Consider the following 22,027-nt stretch of genomic DNA (forward strand, 5'->3'; position numbering starts at 1 on the left):
TATAATCCTTTTATCCCTATTTTCCCCTACTGCCAATCCTGGCTGAGAAAAGCTTCCAGTAAGGTTCTTGAAATGCTGGTGCACCTCACTAGCACATTCCTTGCCAATTTAGTGATTAGATGTCCTTGAACCCTTCCAGGGAACTTTTTTTTCTGGCTCTTTACACCAAATCTTTCCTAGCATGCCCACCTAGATCCTCTGACATCTTTCAAAACCCAGCATCTCTCTCCCAGAGGCATTGTCTTCCAGCTTGAGGGTCAATTCCAATACATTTTAGTCAATCCTGAGTCAAGAGATATCCTATATTAACCATTTTATACTCAACCCCTTGGTCTACAGCACAGGTGGCAAACACGAGGCCCACAGGCCAAACTGGCCCTCCCAAGTTTCTACCCGGCAGCAGCAGAGCTCCTCGCCGTAAAATTGCCGTTGGCCCTTTGAAGGCAACTACAAAGCTGATGTAGCCCCCAGTGAAAATGAGTTTGATACCCCTGGTCTATTTATCAAGCTATTTCCCAGATGCTGAGTCCTGTCCATTCATACCAACCAGTTTTTCTAGTAAAATAGCCACTTCCTTGTGTAGTGACAGCTCTCCCTCCTATACCATGGTCAGTCCTGAAAACATTTTATTCTAGAACACAGGTCAGCAATGTTTCCTCCTAAGAGGCTAAATATTTCAATTTGCATGCAGGCCAAGGCAAATTTGAAAATTTTTTTTCTTTGGTATAACTTGAAATAATTAAGTACATTTTGTACTGCTTTTCTTTCTGGTTAGGTGAGATTCCACTTTTCCTAATTGGGGTTCCTTAACAATTTGACTCAGTTCATGGGCCATAGAACATGCGGCAAGCTGATCTGAGCTCGTAGATTTGGGGGCATAAAATCAGCTTACAGGTCACCTACTTTAGGCGTGGCCTCCAAAGTCTCTCCTAGTAAGAGGGGTCATGGCTGCCGGTCCAGGTCTCAGGATCATCTTGGGATTAAGGGTCTTCTAGCACATCCCCATCTCAGATTATTGGAGTCCAGACTTGGACCCAAAACTTAAGAGCAGTTTTATAGGGTTTGTGAATGTCCTTGTCTTCCACAGAATCCTACCCCGTTAACTAAACATTTAGCGAGCTCCTAGGTGCTTTGCTGGGGTTTCTGAGCCTTCCTCACAACCCAGACCTTTGCTTTCCTGTGGTAGACTGCTGCCTGAAACCTGGAGCCATGGCAAGTCCATGAACAGATAGACCCTCTGTGCAGTCTATAAAAGCTCCCTAGATTTCTCACTACCCTTTCTTCTCTCAATCTTCATAGTCCCACCCATGTTCTGGTACTTATGGTACTCCTAGGTGAGGCTGCTGCCCTGAGTCTACAGAACATTAGTGACAAGGATAGCAGGTAAGGTGGGCCTGTAAAACTCAAGCAAGGCTGGAGTGAAGACTCCAGTCTACCTATATACTTTCATTTAATAAACTCTTGGGGGCTTAATCAAAGACTATTTTCCCTATAAATGAGAACAGTCCTTTGAAATGAAGATACCAGATGATCCTTAAATTGGTGAAACTAGGAAATATGACCTATTAGAGACAAAGAAGATAATAAACTTGGGAAAATTACTAATAGCAGCTAACAAGAAAAGTTTGTGCTTTGTTTTAAAAATGAACTCCATTCACATTTTAGCATCTTGGTTTTATTTAGTGCATTTCATAAAGAGTGATGGTAATATGCCATGTGCAGAGCTGCCTGGAATTTGGATGTTACTTTACACTGCTGGGCAGATGACAATTTTTTAACAATTCTGGAGATAGGTCTAAAAGCTTGAGATTATGTATATCTTGTAATCACCTGTAATTGCTAACCCAGGAGTGTACCCTATAAAAATAACCATTAGAAATTTAAAAAACAATGTTTAAACAGCACATTTTACATGGCGGGGTGGGGTAGGGAAGCAGGAACCCTGAAACATGACTTATAACATATGCAGCATTCAAAACTAAGATTCTCTAGCTATGAAAAATGAATGACAAGAAGGGCTGAAGAGAGCACAAAAATTACAGGAGGCTGGGCTAGCTACGTGCTGCTATTTTCCTACTTTTTTGGGATGTCTCTAGTCTTCATTTCTATAACCCATATATACTTAATACTTTTAAAAGCTGACTTTTAAATTTAGCATCCTTATAAAAATATAAGGAAAATTTGATGTTAAATAATTTTAAACTTCACACTAAAATACAACATTCAAATGAATTCAATTAACCCAGTTGTTTTGATACTTTTTGGTGAGTAGATAGTCTATACCAGTCATTGTGAAAAAGTCTTTATTTTAAGAAAAAAGTTTAGTTAACAAAAACTTAACAAATTTCACTTAGCAAAATACACCCAAAAGGAAATCACAGTAAAGAAAGTTTTAAGTCAAGGCCTCACCAATTCCTACAGTATTAGTAATGTGTCTCAATTTTCAAAACTAACTTTTAAAAAGCTTAAACTTAACCTAAAAGATTTTAAATGAAAAATCAACTACAATGAACATGAGAAATGCTCCTCTTTCAATTAGGGATCTAGCACCTTGAGTTTCCCAAAAATCACATCTCTCCAATGTATTCTGATGTGTTAAGATCCACATTTGATGTACTTAAAACTACTTTAACTCAGATAACATCAACCTGAAGTACACTACCAAAATACTGAAAAAAGCTGAAAATAATTTTACTCAATATCACAGACCAGAAGAAAGTTTACATGAGAAAACACTGAAGAGGTAACTTTTTAATCCAGATTTCACAAACTCGTGGTGCAAAATGGATCCCACAGCTTTTTCTATAGTAACTGCTTTTCACTGCTTGGCTGCCTATGAAAATTTAAAATAACTCAAATGCTCTACAAAATTAGTCATACCCAGCCATGCTATTCTGGCCACTGTAGCTAGCCCCGTAACAGCCACTCACAGACTGGCTCTCAAGGCCACTGTAAGTAGACTGGGCAGACACCCCCATTCCTTGCATCATCTGGCTGCTATATGCCCCATTGCTAGCTCCTGTTGTGGAATTCAAGAAAAGTTCTATGTATCTATGTTGCATGTTGGCCCTGTCTTTGGACATAGCTGCCACAGCTTCTTCATGAGTGGCAAACTCAACATCAGCTTCGCCCGTTACTCTTCCATCAGGGCCAATTTCAATATGGACTCTTACAGGGCTAAGAGGGGAGAAGAAGTTGTAAATGTCGTTTTCTGTGGCTTTGTATGGCAGCCCCCTCATGTGGACACAATGTCCAGTGGTACTCTGGACAGTAAATTCTCCATCTCCATATCTATGATCATACATTCCAGAGAGACAGTAACTAAGGTCTCTTCCAAACAAGTCAGCGGTAAAGCCATAGCCATCGCTGAGGCCACTGTATTCCTCATAGCCCCCATAGCCTGCACTATAGGCACCAGACCTCATCCTTTCTAAGCCTGCCTGCTTAACTATGCCAATATACCTCCTGGCTGTGCCTGGGCGGTCATAGGGCCCTGGCCGCTGTACAGACATAAACTTCAAAGGGGGATCTGAGTATGACCTAACTTCTTCCTGACTGCTCTTGAACACTTCAATGTATCTATGCCCAATTCTTTCCTTGTGCTTCCCTAGAGCCTTCTCAGCTAACTCTTGTGAAGCAAACTGCACAAAGGCTTCCCCTGTAATCTTGCCCTCAGGGTCCACAGGCAATGTGATCCCATTTGGCACGATTTCCAACCCTGAGAAGAACTGAACAATTTCCTCCTTGGTGCATCCAAATGGGAGTCCTCGAAGCCGCACGAAGCCATCATTGGCGGTATCAGCACTGTTTGGACCACTGTGCTTCAACACCCAATCCATTTCAGTTCTGTGGGACTTGAACACCTCAATGTACCGGTGTCCCATACTTTCCCTGTCTTTTTTAAGGGCCATTTTCACATCATCTTCTGATTCAAGTTCAACGAAAGCCTCACCACTCTGCCTGCCTTCTCTAGTGTAGATGAAGTGAATGCCTGAGACCCCATCATGAATTATGCAGCCGGAGAGGAAATTCTGCACATCCTCAACAGAGCAGGACCAGGGCAGGCCACGGAGCTTGACCACAAAGCCTTCACCTCCCTCAGGGCCCAGCATCATGGACACTTGTCAGGGCAGACTTCAAACAAGCTCAGCTGGTGCTTTTTGTGGCTGAAAAGAAAGCAAAAACTACATAATTTTTCCTTTCATATTTATAACAAGAATATTCAGTAAATACAGTTTTCTCCCTTTCACATATGAGGGAGTAAGCTTAAGTTGAAAATATACCAAATACATTTGAGCTGACAGTCATTTCCACGCCTTTCAAAAAAATGTACATACTACACAGACTGAGAAAGTTATGTAGACAGCATAATCAATTTAAAAAAATAAATTAAAAAAAAAAGAAAATTATGTAGAATGTAGAATAAAATCTGAAGAGCAATACAATGATCTAAAAGCCTTAACAATGTCAAAAATCTACAAATTCTAATAGTCAATTATTGTAAGTTCTAGAAGGAAAGACAATCAATTGAGGCAACATTCAGAAACAGCAAGAGAACTCAGAACTAGAAGGTAAGAGATGAGATTATTGCTAAAGTAAAAGGCAGAAGAATAGTGTAACTTGGTACATTGAACAGAGAGGAATCTAAGTATTAGGTTGAGCAAGGGTATTTTTTAGTTATATATTTATTCCAGATATTTTTCATGATGAAATTTGGTAGTTCATTTATTAGAGCTCCAGTGAGATTCTTCAACACTACAGAAGCAAAAAGAAGTGATGTGTCAAATCAAAGTAAGTTAGACCAAACTGAAGTCATATGCAAAAGTCCATCAACAGAATATTAGTTATGTGCACTACAAATACAGAAATCAAATAAGCTTCTCGGGTTCACATATATATAAAAGTACACATATTTACTGCTACATTTTATTGAGGGATTCGAAAAAAGAAAATGAACTCCTTAGACAGTGAGAGGTACCTGTCTCATAGGCTGTCATAAAATGCAGGTGGCATCTAGCACACAGAGTTCAAGATAAAATAGAGGGAAGGTTAAATACAACTGGCAGGGAAATTTTCTGAAGAGTAGGAATCGAACCATCAGATAGCAATATATGCATAAGATATATATATATATTTTACAGAGGTAGAGAGAGGATGTGGGGAAAGAGACATTTGTTTGTTGTTCCACTTATTTATGCATTCACCTGGTTAGGTTGAAACTCTAACCAAATGAGCTACCTGGCAGAGCCCAAATGTATTGAGCCAAAAAATATTTTTATATATATAAATATATAAATGTAAAAATAAGAAAATTGTGTTTAATGAAAGTGTCACTTCACATTAAGTGTAATAACAGAGTCATTGAAATCAGTCCTAAGAGATGCATTTCAAAGAAATATGGGCCTATTAGTAGAAAAGGATAAACCAGAAAGCATTTTAGGTAATTTAAGCACTGCCCCCCCAACAGAGCAAATTTGTAATAAACATATGAAACACTCAACTGCACTAGTAGCAGAAAAAACAAATTATTGCCAAATTATGTTTTGACCCATCATTATTTTCAGAATTTAAATATTCAGTGTAATAAATGAGGTTTCTCAAGGTCTCAAATTCCAATGCATTATTTTTCTCAGGTGATCCCACTGTGTACCTAACCACACCCATAAGCCCTAGTCAGTAACTCTTGTAATAAAGTCTTACTGTCCTACCAGCGTGGGGAAGAAAAGTAGGTTTATAGTTGAGTACACAAAAGCGTTAATTCTTTCCTAAACTTGGTAATTCCTTCAAGCTATAAATAACCAAAATGTCATTTTCTTTTTGCATTGTCCTCATATTTCTAGTTCCCATACTAATAGCCTATTACAGGATACTTGGAACTGGTTCTTAAAGCTCTTTAAGCATTAACAGCTGGCCCTTATTGCAACCCAATCTGCAGCTAGTGTCCGGTTAAGGTTCTTCATAAATTCTCCCATTCCAAGTCTTCCCTGGCATGAAAACCACAGGCCTAAAGAGTTCTAAGATCTTACAACTTTGGCCTAAAACACATTACTTAGCTCCTATCATCCCCACCATTTTAAAACTTCCTGTTTCTGTGCCTAGAATGTGCCAGGCTCTCTGCTCCCTTGGTAATTGACACACATGGTAATTCTCTTTAAACATATTGTACCCAACCTTCTTGTCTAGCTAAATCATACTAATCTTTAAGGCCCTGGCTCAAATATGCTACTGTTCCAAAACATCTTCCACTAATACAAACTAAATCTTGTAATTCTATGCCCCCACAGCATGCTTGCTGTGTTTTATTTAAAACGTGTCTCAAAAGTACATTGGGAGACAGGGATAAGCTGTGTCTGTTTGGTCACTGATGCCTAACCCCCAGGGCACAGTAGGCTGAAGATTAGCAGGATTAATTTAACGAACGGCCCAGTGAGGGCGGGTCAATTATCTCCCTCTAGATTATGGCAGTTTATTTAGTCTGAGAAAGATACGCAGGAAGCATAAAAGAACATACATTTATTATAATTATGCAATTAAACAGCACAAAAAGTAAAAATTCTCACCTTTTACTTTTAGAATCCTCTACTTTTTGATTATTTGTAGAGACTTAACAGTACTTAAGATATGTGAACTCTAAAGAGCTCAGTTCTGCTAAATGTTAGATTTAAAGATAGTGACAAACACATCCTTTACTTCACATTCCTGTATTTGTAAATTGAGAAATTACTTTTAAAATAGCTCACCTTAAAGAACAAGGGGGAGATCCAACAGTCGGCGACACTCCTGGTAGGTACCAATTGTCCTAAAAAAGAGATACGGCCACCTTGCCTCAGTGCCCAAGCATTCATCAGAGCAATGAGAGCAGGTCACAGAGCTGGCCTAAGTTCAGAGCTGCCTTCTTCCCAGAAATAAAGCAGGGCTGGGGGCTGTTTTAATTGAAGTACGCATATGGCCCACCCCCAAGCATTTAAGAGATCTACCTTCTCATGGGGTAGTAACAGCAGGGAACCTCCCACTTGCCCAGAGGAGACAACTCAAATTCCAGTTTCTATACACAAAACTAGAATGGCAGTAAGAAAATGTAAATACTGAGGGTGATGGAGGTACAAGATAAGGGCAGTTCCGGGAAGGGGAGGGCCAGAGCAGCCAATCATCACTGGAATGGACTCCAGAGAATGTTTGCTAGAAATCGTTCAATTGGGTTTGTAATTCATAAACATCCCTGTGTGGCAGGGTGGGGACACTCAAGAATTTCTTTCCCAGTTTTACTTGGTAATTTCACTTCTTGAGACCCGACATTCATCTTTTAATTTGAGGAAATAGTGAAATAAGCTTTTCAACAGGAAAATCACCTTTACTACCACTGCCCATTTCCACATAAGGCTGAATATGCCCACATCATTAGTTTCGGAAACTGGTGAAGTCAATTCCGTTGAGCCTGTGTGTTACAGGTAATTATCTACCTTGTCTTACTAGCCTTCTGTGATTACCACATGAGATACTATTTGGGAAAACCCCCACATAAATGTGAATTGCTACAGTTTAATACAATATTATTTGGACTCTTCTGAATGTGTTCCTCCTTACTCTACTGGTTAGACAGGATTTAATTCGGATTCTAGCAGATCCAATCAAGATAAACTGGGTGCGCCCTGGCTCGCCAGGGCTGATTAGGTTTATCTATGCAGTAAAGAGGGCGGCTTAAACCCCACCTCCCATCTTCTCGAAGGTTCAGGGACAGGAACTCATGCGAAAGCTGGGCTTTCCCCTCCTTCACAGTCTAGTGCCAATGAGACCCGAAGAGCATTTTCACCTTCGTTTTAAATGAGTTTTAAGCTACAGCTGGCAGCGCAAACAGCCAGGTTGTCCTGGATGTTGTAATTACTCGCGAAAGTTCTACTTCTAAATTTCATACCGCGGAAGATGCCGCCTCAGGGTCACATGGTTGCCGCTTCCGCTTTAAGACTTACCGCTGAGGGAAGCAGGGCCGATTTCTATTTACATCAAGCGATCCTGGTTTACAGCCAAAGGGCCCCAATTCCAACCGACGCTTAAAAACGCAGAGAGCTCTGAGGAATCTCCAAGTGCATCTCCTTCTGTTATTAACCTGAAATCGAAACTGCCTGGTTACGGGTACAAATCAGTCCGAAGCCAAAGCGCAGCCGGCCAAGGCCGCGTCAAAGCGATTTCGGCGGGAAGCGTAGAAGTGATTCCGGACGTGCAGCTCTTGGGGTAAAGCCACCCCGGAACAAGGAGTTCGCTCCGCCTCCACCGGATGCCGGGACAGCCTCCGTCAACCCACCAGAGAGTAAAGCCAGACCCCAAGACCCCCCATCCAGAGCCCGGTCGGGCGCGGCGGCCGCTTCCGGGGCGGAGCGAGCTAGAGGTGGGGAAGAGCTGGCGGTGAACTGCTCCCCGGGACGCGTGGGGGTGGGGTGGTGGAGTAACTGAGTAGGGCCTAGGCCTCTCGAGCAGGCGGTGGGAGGGGCTTATCCGCGTCTGAGGTCTCGCGGGCATGCCAGAAGGAATTCCTCCGGCCTCCCGAGGAAGATCGGTTAAAAGGATTAAGACTTCTCCCGCCAGGCTTCCTGGGCCTGGAGGGGAGGAGGCAGAGCTCCCGATCCCAGCGGGCCTCCTAGGAATCCCTAAAAGAGTTCACCGGGACCCGCAGGGAGCTGGCAGCGCCGTGGGCTAGGGCAGAGCTCGACTTGGGGGTACTTCCTGGGGTGGGGAGAAAGTTCCAGGGGCAGCGAGGGGGAAGGAAAAAAAGGGGGAAGAGGTGGGGGAGAACTGCCCCAATCACAGGGGTGGGGGTTGGAAACGGGCCGGGGGGAGGTTGTCCGCTCGCGGCGGCTCACCAAGACTGGTCTGGGGTCTTGAAGTCCGGAAGGCCGGCGCGCGGGGCTGCGTCCCGAAGGCTGAGGCCGCGTGACTGGGAGGGCGGCGAACCGGACGTGGGTCACGAGGTGTAAAGGAGGAAGTGCCACCGACCGGCCCGCCAAGATGTCACCAATAGAAACGCGTCCAGCAGGTGCGGCCCAGCGGCCCGCGCGGTTGGCCAACACAGGAAGTGGGAGGCGGAGGGAAGAAAGGCAACGAGGAAGACTTGTTTTCAGTTCTGAGGATAGGTGCCCGAGTGGGGAAAAGTCCAGAGTACCAGCGGAGGGGAGGAGAGGAGAGGGTAGACAAGGTTATATGGAAGGAGAAACCGTTAAAAGAAAAACAAAAAATCTCTTAAGGCAGAAAGAATTTAGAACGGGAACTAGTGTATATTCAGGTACCTTGTTTTGTAGATGGAACGTCATATAAATAGTTCGAGTAGTTTTTGTTTTTAAAAGCTTAACTTTAAAACACGCAATTCTTCAAACTTTATGCCTAACAAGGAATTACATTTTATGAACCTTTTAATCCTAATCCAAATGAACACAATGGAAAACAATTACAAGTCAATTGCAGTTATGCGAGCAGTAACTATTTTATATCAGGAATCAGAATTTTAGTTGTAACTAGATGCTGTGACTTTAAGAGTCACGTCAACTATAAAAAGTTAATATTTAAAAACAAAAACGGTCATTACTCAAACACATCTGATTAAAGTCTTAAAAATCTACTAAAAATAATTACCAAAATATAGGATTTATAGGGAAAGAGGAAGGTAATAGGGGAGAATATGGTGACGCAGTCTGTAAAGCCAGACTATAGGAAACTATAAAAAAACAAATGAATCAACTCTTCAACATACTAGCTCCAAAGGAAAAAAACCAAGGAGATATTATGGATACAAGACATTTAAGAGACTTATCAAGGATTCACAGTACATAAAATATATGTCTCTTGATCCAAACAAACAAGACAATTTGAGACATTTAACTAGAAATTTGTTATAAAATGTTTACTTAATTTTAGATATGATAGAATTGTAATTATGTTTAAAATGCAAAGGAATTAACATTTAGAACTGCATTTGAAGTATTTGTAGATGAAATGGTGTGATAGCTGGGATTGGCCTCAAAATTACACTTTTGAGTGAAGAAGATGGGGATGTACAGAAAAACTGTCCATTGGTAATTGTTGAAGCTGGGTGATAGGATTCAAAATCTAGCTATCCCATGTAAAGTGAGACACAGACATTAAAAACTCACATTCAAGAGAAGTAAAACAAAACTGGCCTGTTTTGGGAAAGCACATGTAGACAGAAATGGCTACCTTGACTGCTTCATAACCATTTATTTTGCTTTTTAAAATCCTTTTCTAAGTATATGCTTGGTAATTTGTATGACTGGCATGCATTTTCTCACTTACTTTGTTTGAATGTTTGCTGCAGTTGGTTTAACCGGTGGGTGATACCGGCAAGGTGAGTGTTAATAATTGATTAATCATGATAGTGGCTCCTGCCAGCGAAGGAACAAGTACTGAACAGACAGGGGAGCCTGGTATGCCAAGACAGAAGGCACCTGAAAGACACCTGCAAAAAGGGCTAAGCTTAATAAAGGAAGAAAACAGGGAGATCCTTCCTCCACAGGTCTGGTTGGGTGGTGCTTTGGACTTAATTTAAAGGCCAATGGGAAATCCTGTAATTGTTTCAAATTCTATTCTCCATTATAAAATGTATTCTACTTTCTGCTTTCAACAGAACAGTCTAGCTGCTGCCTGGAAAGTGAATGGTAAGAACAGATGCATAGGAAGAAATTAGACAAGTTTTGGAAGAATTAATGATACCCTGCAACAGAAACATTGTGGTGGAAATTGAGGCACATGAAAGGATTTGAGAAATGTGCAGTAGATATAATTAACCAAGCTTAGAGTCATTCATTAACCCATACTGTGCAGTTAAACAAGATGCAGGTCTACAGAACAGTGAACAATAAAAATAAATTTTGTAGTTTTGTATTTTATATTTTAAAAATATTAAAAAATATATATTTAAAAAATTATTTTCTAAAAATATTTTTTAGAAATGCACTTTCAAGTATTTGTGGATGAAGTAGTGTGATGACTGGGATCTGCTTCAAAACTATCTGAAGTAGATGGGAGATATAGGAAAAATTTGTCCATAATTGTTAATTGTTGAAGCTAGTTGATAGGACTCAAAATGTAGCCATCCTGTGTAAAGTGAAAAACAAACAATAAAAAAATGCATGTCTGATGGTAAATTCTGAAATGACCAAAAACTAGGAAATGGGAATTAACTTACAATGGGGTTCCATTACAATGGGGTTTCATTCTGGAAGACCAGAAGCCATGCATAGGTAGCTAAAGTTTCAGAAGTAAAAGCTAGAAGACCATATTATTTTCTTTGTACAATATATTATCCTACTTATTTCCCCTGGAGTTTGCTCAAATTCTTTATAATTTTAAAATGCAACCCTTTGCCAGGATGTTTTAATTTTGGTTGCTTCCCATAAATATTTTTATTTTGTGGTAAATCCTTTTAATCTTTGTATTTTCTTATGAAACCCACAAGAGAATTTTAGATATCATTTCTGCTGCTCATGTCTGTTTTCCACTTGAGCAGATAGTTCTGAGGAAGAAGCAATTGCCTGTCAAGGGAGTAATATGTGAGCAGAATCCAGACCCCTATCTGTTACGGTTTCCTGCTCTACTAGAAATTATACTGGAAACCTCAAGTCTTTTCTAAGCCAGCAATTTAAAGTCCCAGTTTAGTGGCTTTTAAGTATTTCTTGCTATCTAACTTGAGATGCAGGTCTGAACCAACTTAAAAAAAAAATGCAGACAAGAAATTGTGTCTAAAAATTTCAAAGGGCTTACATACCTTAAGTGTGAGAACGCTTATCTAATTTGCCCAACATACCATGTTTAAAACACAAAGCTACCTAAGACAAGAGGTGTAGATAAATCATTAAATACATTATTAACTTTTTAAGTGTTCATTGCTGTTACATTTTTATCCATCAAAGGGGGTAGGTATGTCATGATCTGTAAGCAATAGGAAAGCTGTTTTTTATTTTAATTATTAGGCCCTCTAGATTACTTAGTACACCTAAGTCTGGGGTAATAACTTTTTCCTCAGTCTTTATTTCTCAAAACTGTGTTAACTTAAAAACAAAAATAGTGTATGTGCTGTCAGGTAAATTATATCTATAATGCTTGTATTTAAATTAACATAAGGGATTAATTTTTGTCCAACAGAACAAGCAACCACTGCTCTCTACATATTTTTAAATTTCATTGATTTAAAATAATTTCATATAACCAAAAAGTATTATTTAAACAGGCTATATAAAAATCGATACATTTCACATTTTTTCATACTAAATCTTAAAATCCTGTATTTACACTTACAGTCCAGATCAATTTGGACTGGCCACATTTCAAGTGCTTACGAGCCACATGTGGCTAATAGCTACCAATATGGGACAGTCATTGATCTATATCAATGATTTTCAACCTTTTTCATTTCATGGCACACAAACTAATTGCAGTACTAAAATTCCACGGCACCCCCCGAAAAGGTATTAATTTAGATTTATTCACACCAGATGTCTATTGTGGTGGCTGTTGTCATTTTTTAATTTGACAATATATGGGAAAAGAGGTTAGTTCCCCTGCCTAGCTGGTTACTGCATGTTTTAAAAATTCTTGCAGCACATTGGCTGGAAAATCACTGATACATATTACTGATTTCACTTTGCAGAGAAAAAATATATACACTAAATAATTTTCATAAAAAGAAAAACTATTAGACTTCCATTGCTAAAGGTAAAATCCATTCTCAATTGAGGGGAGAATTTCATCACCTAAATTAATTGGTATTGCTCACCCCATAGTAGAAAATATGATTCTAGCCTACCTAAGAATGGGGGTGGGGTAGATATTTTGCTAAAGAAAATACAATTGCTAAGAAGGTAATCTCCCAATTACTTGCCCCCCACCAACTTTCCAGTAGCTCTCTCCCTGAAAGCAAGTAGCTTCTGGGATGGGCAAGTAGTCAGATTATAGAGCTGGGCAGAAGGCCTCAGGTGGCCTGTGGGTTACCGTTATGGCCTCCGGGGAGATCAAGGGAATATATGCCCATAGCCTCCTCTGGAAGGTGTCCTTCAGGGAGCCTAAGAACTTCCTCCTGGGGCTCAGTGGAGAGCAGACACCTTGTGCTCAATGCTGGCAGCTGCCTAGGCACCACAGCACACTGTCCTGGGAGAATGGAAAACAGACAAGCGGAGGAAAAGAACACGACAATATACTTGAGAGAGGATTCGAACATCTGGAAGAATATCATACACAGGAAAATAGCTTAGAACAGCATTTTTCAAGAACAAGAAGTGCTGGGCAAAACTATAAATATCTTAACAGAAAAAACTCAAAGGGGATAAAATAGCAATGAATAAGTACCAATCAAAAAAAAATAACAAGCACTTTCAAATAATTACAGAATTAAAAAAACTTTCTGGTATGTACTAAAAATTGAGTTTCAAATTTAAAAGTAATGAACTGAATGAAAAAGACAGTGGCCCAAAAAACCAAACAAAAATCTCAAAAAACACATAGAAATAAGGGGGAAAAGGATATCAAATTTGGAGGGCATTAAATATAACATGGGGCATGAGAAATGACATGAATAACAAAGACCTCAGGAGAAAAAGATGTAATTAGAGACAAGAGAAAATTTTGGAAAATGGATAAAGAATGGAAGGCCATTTTCCTGGCTTAAGATAAATTGTATAGTTCTCAACAGACATTTTAAAGACACAACCTAAGGCACATGTTGGTGAAACTCCTACATTTGAAGTACAGAAAGAAACTACTTTGGAAAAAGAACAAGGTATAGAGAATAAAAATATTGTAGCCACTAGCCAGGAGTAGCTACTGAGCACTTGAAATGTGGCAAGAACAAATTGAGATGTGCTGGATAAAATGCACACTGAATTGCAAAGATTAGAACAAGAATGTGGCCCTGGCTGGTGTGGCTTAGTGGACTGCCAGCCTGAAAACCAAAGGGTCACCAGTTTGATTCCCAGTCAGGGCCCATGCCTGGGTTGTGGGCTGGGTCCCCAGTAGTGGACCCCTGAGAGGCAACCCCATATTGATGTTTCTCTCCCTATTTTTTCATTCCCTTCCCCCCTCTCTAAAAATAAATGAAATGAATATACACACACGTGTAAGTGTATATGTGTGTACACACACACAAGAATGTAAAATCAATTTTAAAATGCTGATTACATGTTGAAATATTTTGGGTGTACTGAGTTAATCAAAATATATTAAAATATGCTAAAATAAGAGTGTGATAGGAATTTGTAATTTTTGTGCCAGGTGAGGATTTTTGAAAAGGAAGGTATACTGTCAAGAGAAAGCTAAAAGGAGTTTAGAATTTCTCATTCTAGTCTCTCATCTCCCTGCCTGCCTGTAATTATCTCAGTTTAGTTCCTGTTTTTCCTAGCCTGACACCACATGGGTTTTTTAACAGCTTATAAAGCTGTTTGCATCTGAATTTTTACATTGTGATGTACATTTCCATTAAGTTTTAGAATTAGTTTATCAAGTTACACAGACTAATGAACTCATAAAAAAAATCCTAAATAAATATTAACCAACCAAATCCAACAATACATAAAGTAATACTACATCATGACCAAGTTGGGTTTATTCCAGAAATGCAATTGTAGTTCATCATTTCAAAGTTAATCACACTGTCATATTAATGAAGGCAAAATGAGTTAAGAATGTTTCATGTTTTAGGAGAAATGCTAAGAAACATTCTAAATAATAGTAATAGAAAACAGAAAAATCGCTGTATAAAGTGAGAGTAAGGAAAACTTGCCTGACCATGACCAAAAAAAACCAGAATATGGGGAAATATCACAAAATCTGATTACATTAAAAAACCAAGTCTCTTATGCATGGCTAAGAACAATATAAGCTAAGCAAAAATACCAATGAAAAAGTGGGGAAAATGTCCAACAATACAAACAAAAAGAGCTTAAACATGAAAAGATGGTGCTCAATCTCATCCATAAATGATAAACTAAAATTTCAAATGAATTAACATTTAAAATACCTATCACATTGGCAAAAATAATGTTTCCTAACATATTTCCTTGGCAAAACTGTAAATAATAAGTAGGTGCTCTCAAATACTGCTTGTGGAAATACTAAATGGTTCAGCTCTTATAGTCAAAAAGGTGAAGACACCTACAAAGGCTATTCACTGCAGCACCATGTCTAATAGGAAAGTCTATAAACAACCCAATTGCCCATTACTAGTGTTCCAGTTAAACTTTGGTGGATCCACTTAAACCAAGGAAACCAAGAACTAACCTGAAGGGCTCCCACTGGCCAAAAATTAGATAATTGAGCAAAGAGAATAAAACCTGCTGTGTATTAAAACACATCCTGTATGCTAAAATCCATGAATTTACAATACCAGAAAAATTATCTTTGGCACATGCTAGGGATTCAGTTCATTATGCTGGATATTGATAAACATAAGGAAAAAATAATAAAACCTGCCTTTTATGAAGTACATCTTAAAATTTCCTTTCTCCAGAAGTGTTCCTGCTAATAAATAACACTTAAAATATCCACTAATTTGGAAACACTGACAAAACAATGGATCTAGGGAATAACCATCAACAGCTGCTAACATCATAAAGGGCAAAGGAACATCACTATGTGCCCTCTGGCAGGAGAACATAGCACCTCAAACGAAGTATTTTTTTTCCACACAAAAAAATCTCAACGGAATCCTAACAGCCTTTAGAGGTAAATGACATTTTACAGTAAATGCAGAATACGGAGATCAAATGCCACCACCGGAATGCAATCAGAAAAACCCACAGTGTCAGGAAAGACCTCTACATGACACACAACCCGATTTGTCAACAAGATGTTTTAAGAATGTAGAGCAACCTCATTGTACATCATCACTAATGAGGCAGTCACTTGGATGGTACAAACACATGCTGTAAATAACAAAGTATACACTGGATTCTGAAAGCTTTGTTTGAAAAAAGCATGATAAACAATTTTAAAATGTAATCAATATTCTGGATATACAGTAAATTATTACCTATGTAGCTTGCATTTTATTTCTATTGGACAGGACTGCTTTGGGTTAAAACAATTTAAAAGATTATAACCTACCAAACATAAACTGTAACCTTATTTGAATCCCAATTCAAACAAACCAGCTTTACAAAAATACTTACTAAACAAGCAGTTATATTTGAACACTTGGTATTTGTTAATATTAAGGAATTATCTCTTTGGGTGTAATGGTATCATGGTTGTATTTTTAAAGGTCCTTAGAAATACAAGTTGACTTATGGATAAAAATCTTATTATGCCTGGGATGTGCTTGCTGTATTTAGCCAGGCTGGTCTTAGCTGAGCCTGATTCTCCCTCTGCCCTGCCTTTTGTCTTCCACAAGTACCCTGGGGTTCAGGGTAACCAGATCGGGGCAGGAGCCCTGGCAGTTGTCCCTGACAGAAAGATCTAAGTCCTAGTCCCACTGGAGAAGTGAATTCTTGCCTCCCAGTTTCCACTGTCTCATCTGTAAAATGGGAATAGTAGCAATACTCCCTTATAACCTGCTCATGAACATGTTATTAGAAAATGTTACATGTGATTAGTAAAACACCCAGTTCTGTGAATGGACTCAGTAAGGGTCAATTAGTGTGGCTTTAAAAATTGTGAGTGCCAGAGTTCAGAATGAGGGAAGGTTGGCATAAAGTTATCTCCTGTAAGGGTTCCCCACTCCCATTTCTGCAACCCTTCCAGGCACCTACTTTGATGGGAACCTTGTCTCCACACACTCACCTTGACGGTTTTGGCCATGTACAAAAACTCACTCACTTGTCCATTTAATCAATCTTTTCCCTTAAGTCAATTCACATATTTACTTGATAGTTTAATGGGAGCTTTGTAACAATACTCAAGTGAAAAACCAGTCAGTTGTCAGTTAAAAAGTATATAAACAGGATCACAACACGGAAATAACAAACCTAATCAATGTGAAAAAATATAGGAGCATGCGAACCCCCAAATCCAAGGATGAACTTGCTTAACATTAGTGATACAGCAACCCTCTCCAAATATTCACTTACTTTACAGTGAAAAATATCTTTTCTAGAAAACACCACTTTTCCCTGATAGAGCCTAATGCATTTTTTTTGACTAGCAGGAAAACCCAAGGTATTTTCATTACTAGAAATTCAGAAATAGTTAATTTTTAAAAACGTGACTGAAAGTAATATAATTACATTAAGACCAGTAGTTTCGATGGTATTTTGGGTTAAAAGATTATTTGCAGCCTTCAAAATTCTCCCTGCTCCAACAGGTTCAGACAGGCAAAGACCGCCCCCGTAAACTGTGGCACTTCCGTCGCCCGCCAGCCCGCGCGGTTCCAGGAAGCTGCCGTGACGCAGAGTCACTCGTCAGCGCGCTACCTCGCGCGGGCTTCTCTCTCACTACGCATCTGCCGGCAAGATCCCCCCCCTCACCCCAAACAGTTGTAAAAATAAAGAGGGGAGCGCGTTCGTTTGTCCTCGGGTCTCCAAGGGAAGGAAACTACTGCGAATGCCGCTGTGTGAGAGGCCGGCCGCGGCCTGACGCCGAGCAGCACTTGCGCAGATGCCCGGGGGGGGGTGGGGGGAGGGGCCTTCTGGCCTGAGGGCCTCCCAACCGTTTCCATAAAAAAACTAGGGTAGGTGAAGGACACCGCGTCTTGCCCCGCCACCTTCAGTGAACTATGCAAGGTAGAGAGGGCAGAGGGCGCAGCGCTAGCGCCAAGAGTCCAGAAGTTTCTTAGGTAGAGTCAAGAATCAACAAATATTCAAAGATAAAAGACAAATAAAAAGAAACAGCCAATTAACCAAGCTCACTCAGAAAAAGTGTGGTCACCAGGCAAAGACCATGACAAAAACAAAAAGGTTCAGCCAATACTTCTCCGCTCAGGAGACAAACGTAGACAGGCGCTTAGGGCTCACACACCGCAGAAAGAGGAACGCAGCAAAGACCGAAAGTGGAGGCTGGGCAAGCGGGAACGTGGAAGGGGAGGAGTCAGCCCCAACCTTTCTACTACAACCCCCCGGGGCTTCCAGCCGCATGGAGGAACCACTCTTATTGTTAAGCAAACTCTCTCTCTGACTTTCGCCCGGTGCCCTTACTCCTGGTAGGGGAGCTCAGGCCCTCCTTCCCTTCCTCTCTGCAGGACCTACCTCTCCGAACCCCAAACCTCGGGCCCAATATCTAGTACCCGAGTGTAAGGCCCTTGATCTCAGGCCCACCTCTTTCTAAACAAAATCTCTGCCCCACCACCCTTACCCCCAGGGGACTCAGCCTCCGGTGGCTATGTGAGCGTGCGGTCCTTGACCTCAGACTCCGCCGGCTCAGCCCCCAAATCTCAGACCCTCAGTCCCCACCAGCAGGAGGTCCAGTCTCACTGATTAGCACCGCACCAGGGTGGCCGTTGACCTCAGATCCTGCCTCTCCGGATTCCAAATCGCAGCCCTGACACCCCCAACCCCAACGGGCCCAGTCTCCGGTCGGTCCCCGGTGTGCGGCTTCCGACCTTTGACTCTTCCCGCCCCTCACCTCGGGCTCCGAGTCTCCACGCTCCCGCTCTACTTCACATCCGGCACCTCGGTGGTCCCTTTGAACACCTAGAGTAGGGTGGAACCCGGGGCACTTGGCAGTTGTAGTTGAGGCAGTTGAGACTTGTTTACCATCACCATGGAAACCTCTGGAGTGCGCCCTGGGCGGGGCTCCCAGTAGGTGTGGAGTACAGCAGGCCGGAGTCCAGAACTCGCGCCCTGCAGGCGCACGCAACCCTTCAAGTGCCGCTGCTCTAAGTAAGCTGGGTCCCTAATCTTCCCTGCGCCACAGCACCCAGGAACAGCGGTCTCGGGAACCCGCACCCCACCCCGTTTCTGGCCGCCGGCGCGAAACTTGATCGATTTCCCCACGGACCCCACCTTTTCCAGAAAGACGCAAAGCCGTCCAACTTCTACCACGGGACCGGAAGATGCAGCGACCGCAGCGGGGCGGGACCTCAGGGGCGCAACTAAGCCCCGTCGAAAGCGTAACCGGGGATTGGTCAGTAGCGCAGAGGGCGGGCCTACCAAAGGGGCAGGGCACTAAGGGGAATGGCGGGCTGCCAGAAAGCTGGAATGGGGCATTCAAAGCTTCTCGGAACTGCTTTTGAGTCCCTGAAGATACTGGGAGATTTTGGTGGCGGTCTGACCCCTGGCCCCGCTCCCAAACATGAATCCAAAGTACTTTTGGGTTGAAGACCAACATGAGAAGAGAAATAAGAGCCGTTTCCTGCAGAGGAAGAAAAGGGGAATTGAGAAAGTGGAGACGGATAAAAGCGACCCTGATTTAGCGAGGTTGACTGAGGTTGCTTACTTGATTTTCACTTGGCCTAAGAATCTCCAAAGCCTCTGAAGGTGACTTGGGGAATGTAGGGTTTTCAATTACAGAGCATCTGAGCCCAGTCTGGCTGGAAATGACTAACACACGTGAGGCAGTGGAGGACGTGATATGTTCTAGAGTTAATAATATATTTTAAGTTTTTACTGTATTTTTCTATTATCATTTATCCTGCTATAACCTCTGCCAACTCTACACCCCCCATAGTTGTTAATTTTTATGATTTTATAAAAAACTGAATAAAAATAAAATCAAGGTATTCACCATAAGCAGAAAAGTTTTTGATGTTTTCTTAATTATATTTCATTGAACATGCTGTTACAGTTGTCCCAATTTTTCTCCCTTTGCCCCACTCCACCCAGTACCCCCCACTCCCTTAGGTGATACCCCCGCCATTGTTCATGTCCACTGGTCATAAAAGTTTCTTTGGCTACCCCATTTCTTATACTGTAGTTTACATCCCCATGGCTATTCTGTGCCTACCTGTTTGCACTTTAAAAAAAAAAAAAAAGATTTTTATTTATCTTTAGAAGGGAAGGGAAAGAGAGACACTAAAAGAAACATCAACATGTGGTTGCTTCCTGTACTGGGAACTGACCTGCAACTCAGGCATGTGTCCCAACTGGGAATCTAACTGAGATCCTTTGGTTCATAGGCCTGCACTCAATCCACTGAGCTACACTAGCCTGGGCCTATTTGCACTTCTTAATCCCCTTACTTCTTCCATCCATTTCCCCACACACCCATTCCACCTAGCAACTATCAAAACCCTTTCTTATCCATTATTCTGTTTTTCTTGTTTGCTTCATTTGTTCTTTAGATTCAATTGCTGATAAGTACGTATGTATTGCCATTTTATTGTTCATAATTTTGATATTTTTCTAAACTAAGTCCTTTAACATTTCATGCAGTAATGGTTTGTGAAAGGTTTTCTTAGGCTCCACAGAGGAAAAAATGCCAATCAGCCACACAGTCAGTCACTATAGAGCTTTATTGGGGTTTGCACACCCAGGCAAGATTCTATGGTGTGCAAAGTGCAAGGCCAAAGAAGCCTCCGCCTGAGCAGGGAATGTGGTGGGGTTTTATTTTTGTAGGCTCTCTGTGGGAACTGGGGATTGATTGGTCCCCTTTGAACAAAGTGGCAATATTGCATTGGTGGTTTTCCTCAGGCTCAGGTTGCTATGCGGATATCCATTTTGGTAAAGCCTGTCACTCTGGTTCCCTGGTTTGACGTCAGCCGCCATTTTGTCCTACCCTGCCCATCCTGATATTCCAACCTCTTTGATAGGATAAGGGGTGCCGTGTTTTATCCGGCTACTTCCTGCCCTCAGGACTGCGTGGAGGGGAGGGGCTAGAGGTCGGCTGTTTCTGGTTCGTCAGGGAGGGGTGAGTAGGTTTGGGCCTGAAGCAGCATCTGGTTACAGGTAACCTGGGAGGCTTCGATAATTCTTTCCTGGAGGAATCTCAGGAAATGGGCCAAGCATTAATAGTATGCAGATTATTATGACTGGCCCTAGGACTGGGGCAAGGATGGTAAAGAGTAGGGAACACCACCATGGTGTTATTGTTTCAAGAGTGGTGGGGTATCAGCATAATTTGTCTCTGAGGTTCTGTAGGGTATTAACATTTTCTACTATGCCGCTCTCATTCATGTAGAAGCAGCACTGTTCCTGCAGGAAGAGACATGTTTCCCCTTTTTCTGCTGTTAGTAGGTCTAGAGCTCTGTGGTACTGGAGGGCAACCTGTGCTACCGAGGTTATCTGTCTCTGCAAAGATGCTAGAGAGGTGGCAAAGGCACCAAGGGCCTGCTCCAACTCAGCCCGTAACTGGTGAGTGGCTTGGAGACTGTTTCTTAACCCAGCACTGCCTATCCCAGCTGTTGCCAGGGTTGTGGTGAAGGTTAGACCTACTAGTATGGGCAGGAAGACAGCTTGTTTTTCTTTATGCCTGGTTAGTTTGTTCCTGAGCTCTCCTTCTCCATAATGCATAAGCTGTGGGGTCAGCACAGTCAGGAAGCAGGGGAAGTCTGAGGAGGAGTTAATGGTCCGCAGCAGTGTTCCACTGCACCAGAAAAACATACCTGGGGGGCTGGTGGTGGTTTCTAATATCTGCATGGTCGGGTTGCAGGAGGAAGTACCCACAGTAGTATAACATACTTTGGGACTGTTCATTATGTTTTGAAAGAGGTACGTCTTTTAGGAAAAAAGGTGTTGGGGAATTCATGACCTTGAGAGGAGTGGGTATGGGGACTGCCATAATAGGGGAGTGGTCAAGAAAAGCACATAGGAAACAGTCGATAACGTTTTCTATGTCAGTGATATTGAAGAGTTGAATTCTTTGGTGTATGAGGTTTAGCCAAGAGAAAGGGTCACTCTCCTTTACTTGTCGGATCAGTGTTTTGCAAGGATTGTTCATGTGTTAATATGGTTTTATTCCATGGTCCTGAAACAGCAGTTTGGTATATTTCAATGGAACTCTGGGGATGCGAATATGAGAGGCTTTGGTGTAGTTTCCCTTCACTCCCTGCTTCCATTTGGAGTCCCATGGGTCATAAATGGTAAAGCGCCATGGCTGGAGAGTACTCCATTTATGGTATTTGCAATAGTAGTAGGGGCAGCTTCCATATATGTCTGGCCAGAGT

At 41.6% G+C, this 22,027-nt stretch overlaps 1 protein-coding gene across 5 annotated transcripts; it reads right to left on the reverse strand.

The window, feature by feature from the left end:
* Nucleotides 1–1,653: 1,653 nt before the first annotated feature.
* On the reverse strand, nt 1,654–19,011 carry HNRNPF (heterogeneous nuclear ribonucleoprotein F). 5 transcript variants are annotated; one of them, XM_037131346.2, is made up of 5 exons: nt 18,930–18,971; nt 8,856–9,115; nt 7,968–8,104; nt 6,741–6,799; nt 1,654–4,166 (listed from the first exon to the last, which is right to left on the reverse strand). In XM_037131346.2, exon 5 carries the CDS (start codon nt 4,113–4,115, stop codon nt 2,871–2,873), a length of 1,245 nt encoding a protein of 414 aa, XP_036987241.1. In that variant the 5' UTR covers nt 4,116–4,166; nt 6,741–6,799; nt 7,968–8,104; nt 8,856–9,115; nt 18,930–18,971; the 3' UTR covers nt 1,654–2,870. The 5 variants fall into 5 exon arrangements, with proteins under 5 accessions (XP_036987241.1, XP_036987240.1, XP_036987239.1 ...); XM_037131345.2 differs by lacking the exon at nt 18,930–18,971 and adding an exon at nt 18,550–18,918; XM_037131344.2 differs by lacking the exon at nt 18,930–18,971 and adding an exon at nt 10,300–10,462.
* Nucleotides 19,012–22,027: the final 3,016 nt, after the last annotated feature.

The sequence above is a fragment of the Artibeus jamaicensis genome, unplaced genomic scaffold, assembly GCF_021234435.1.
Source record: "Artibeus jamaicensis isolate MK-2021 breed Jamaican fruit bat unplaced genomic scaffold, CSHL_Jam_final contig_687, whole genome shotgun sequence".
Taxonomy (NCBI): domain Eukaryota; kingdom Metazoa; phylum Chordata; class Mammalia; order Chiroptera; family Phyllostomidae; genus Artibeus; species Artibeus jamaicensis.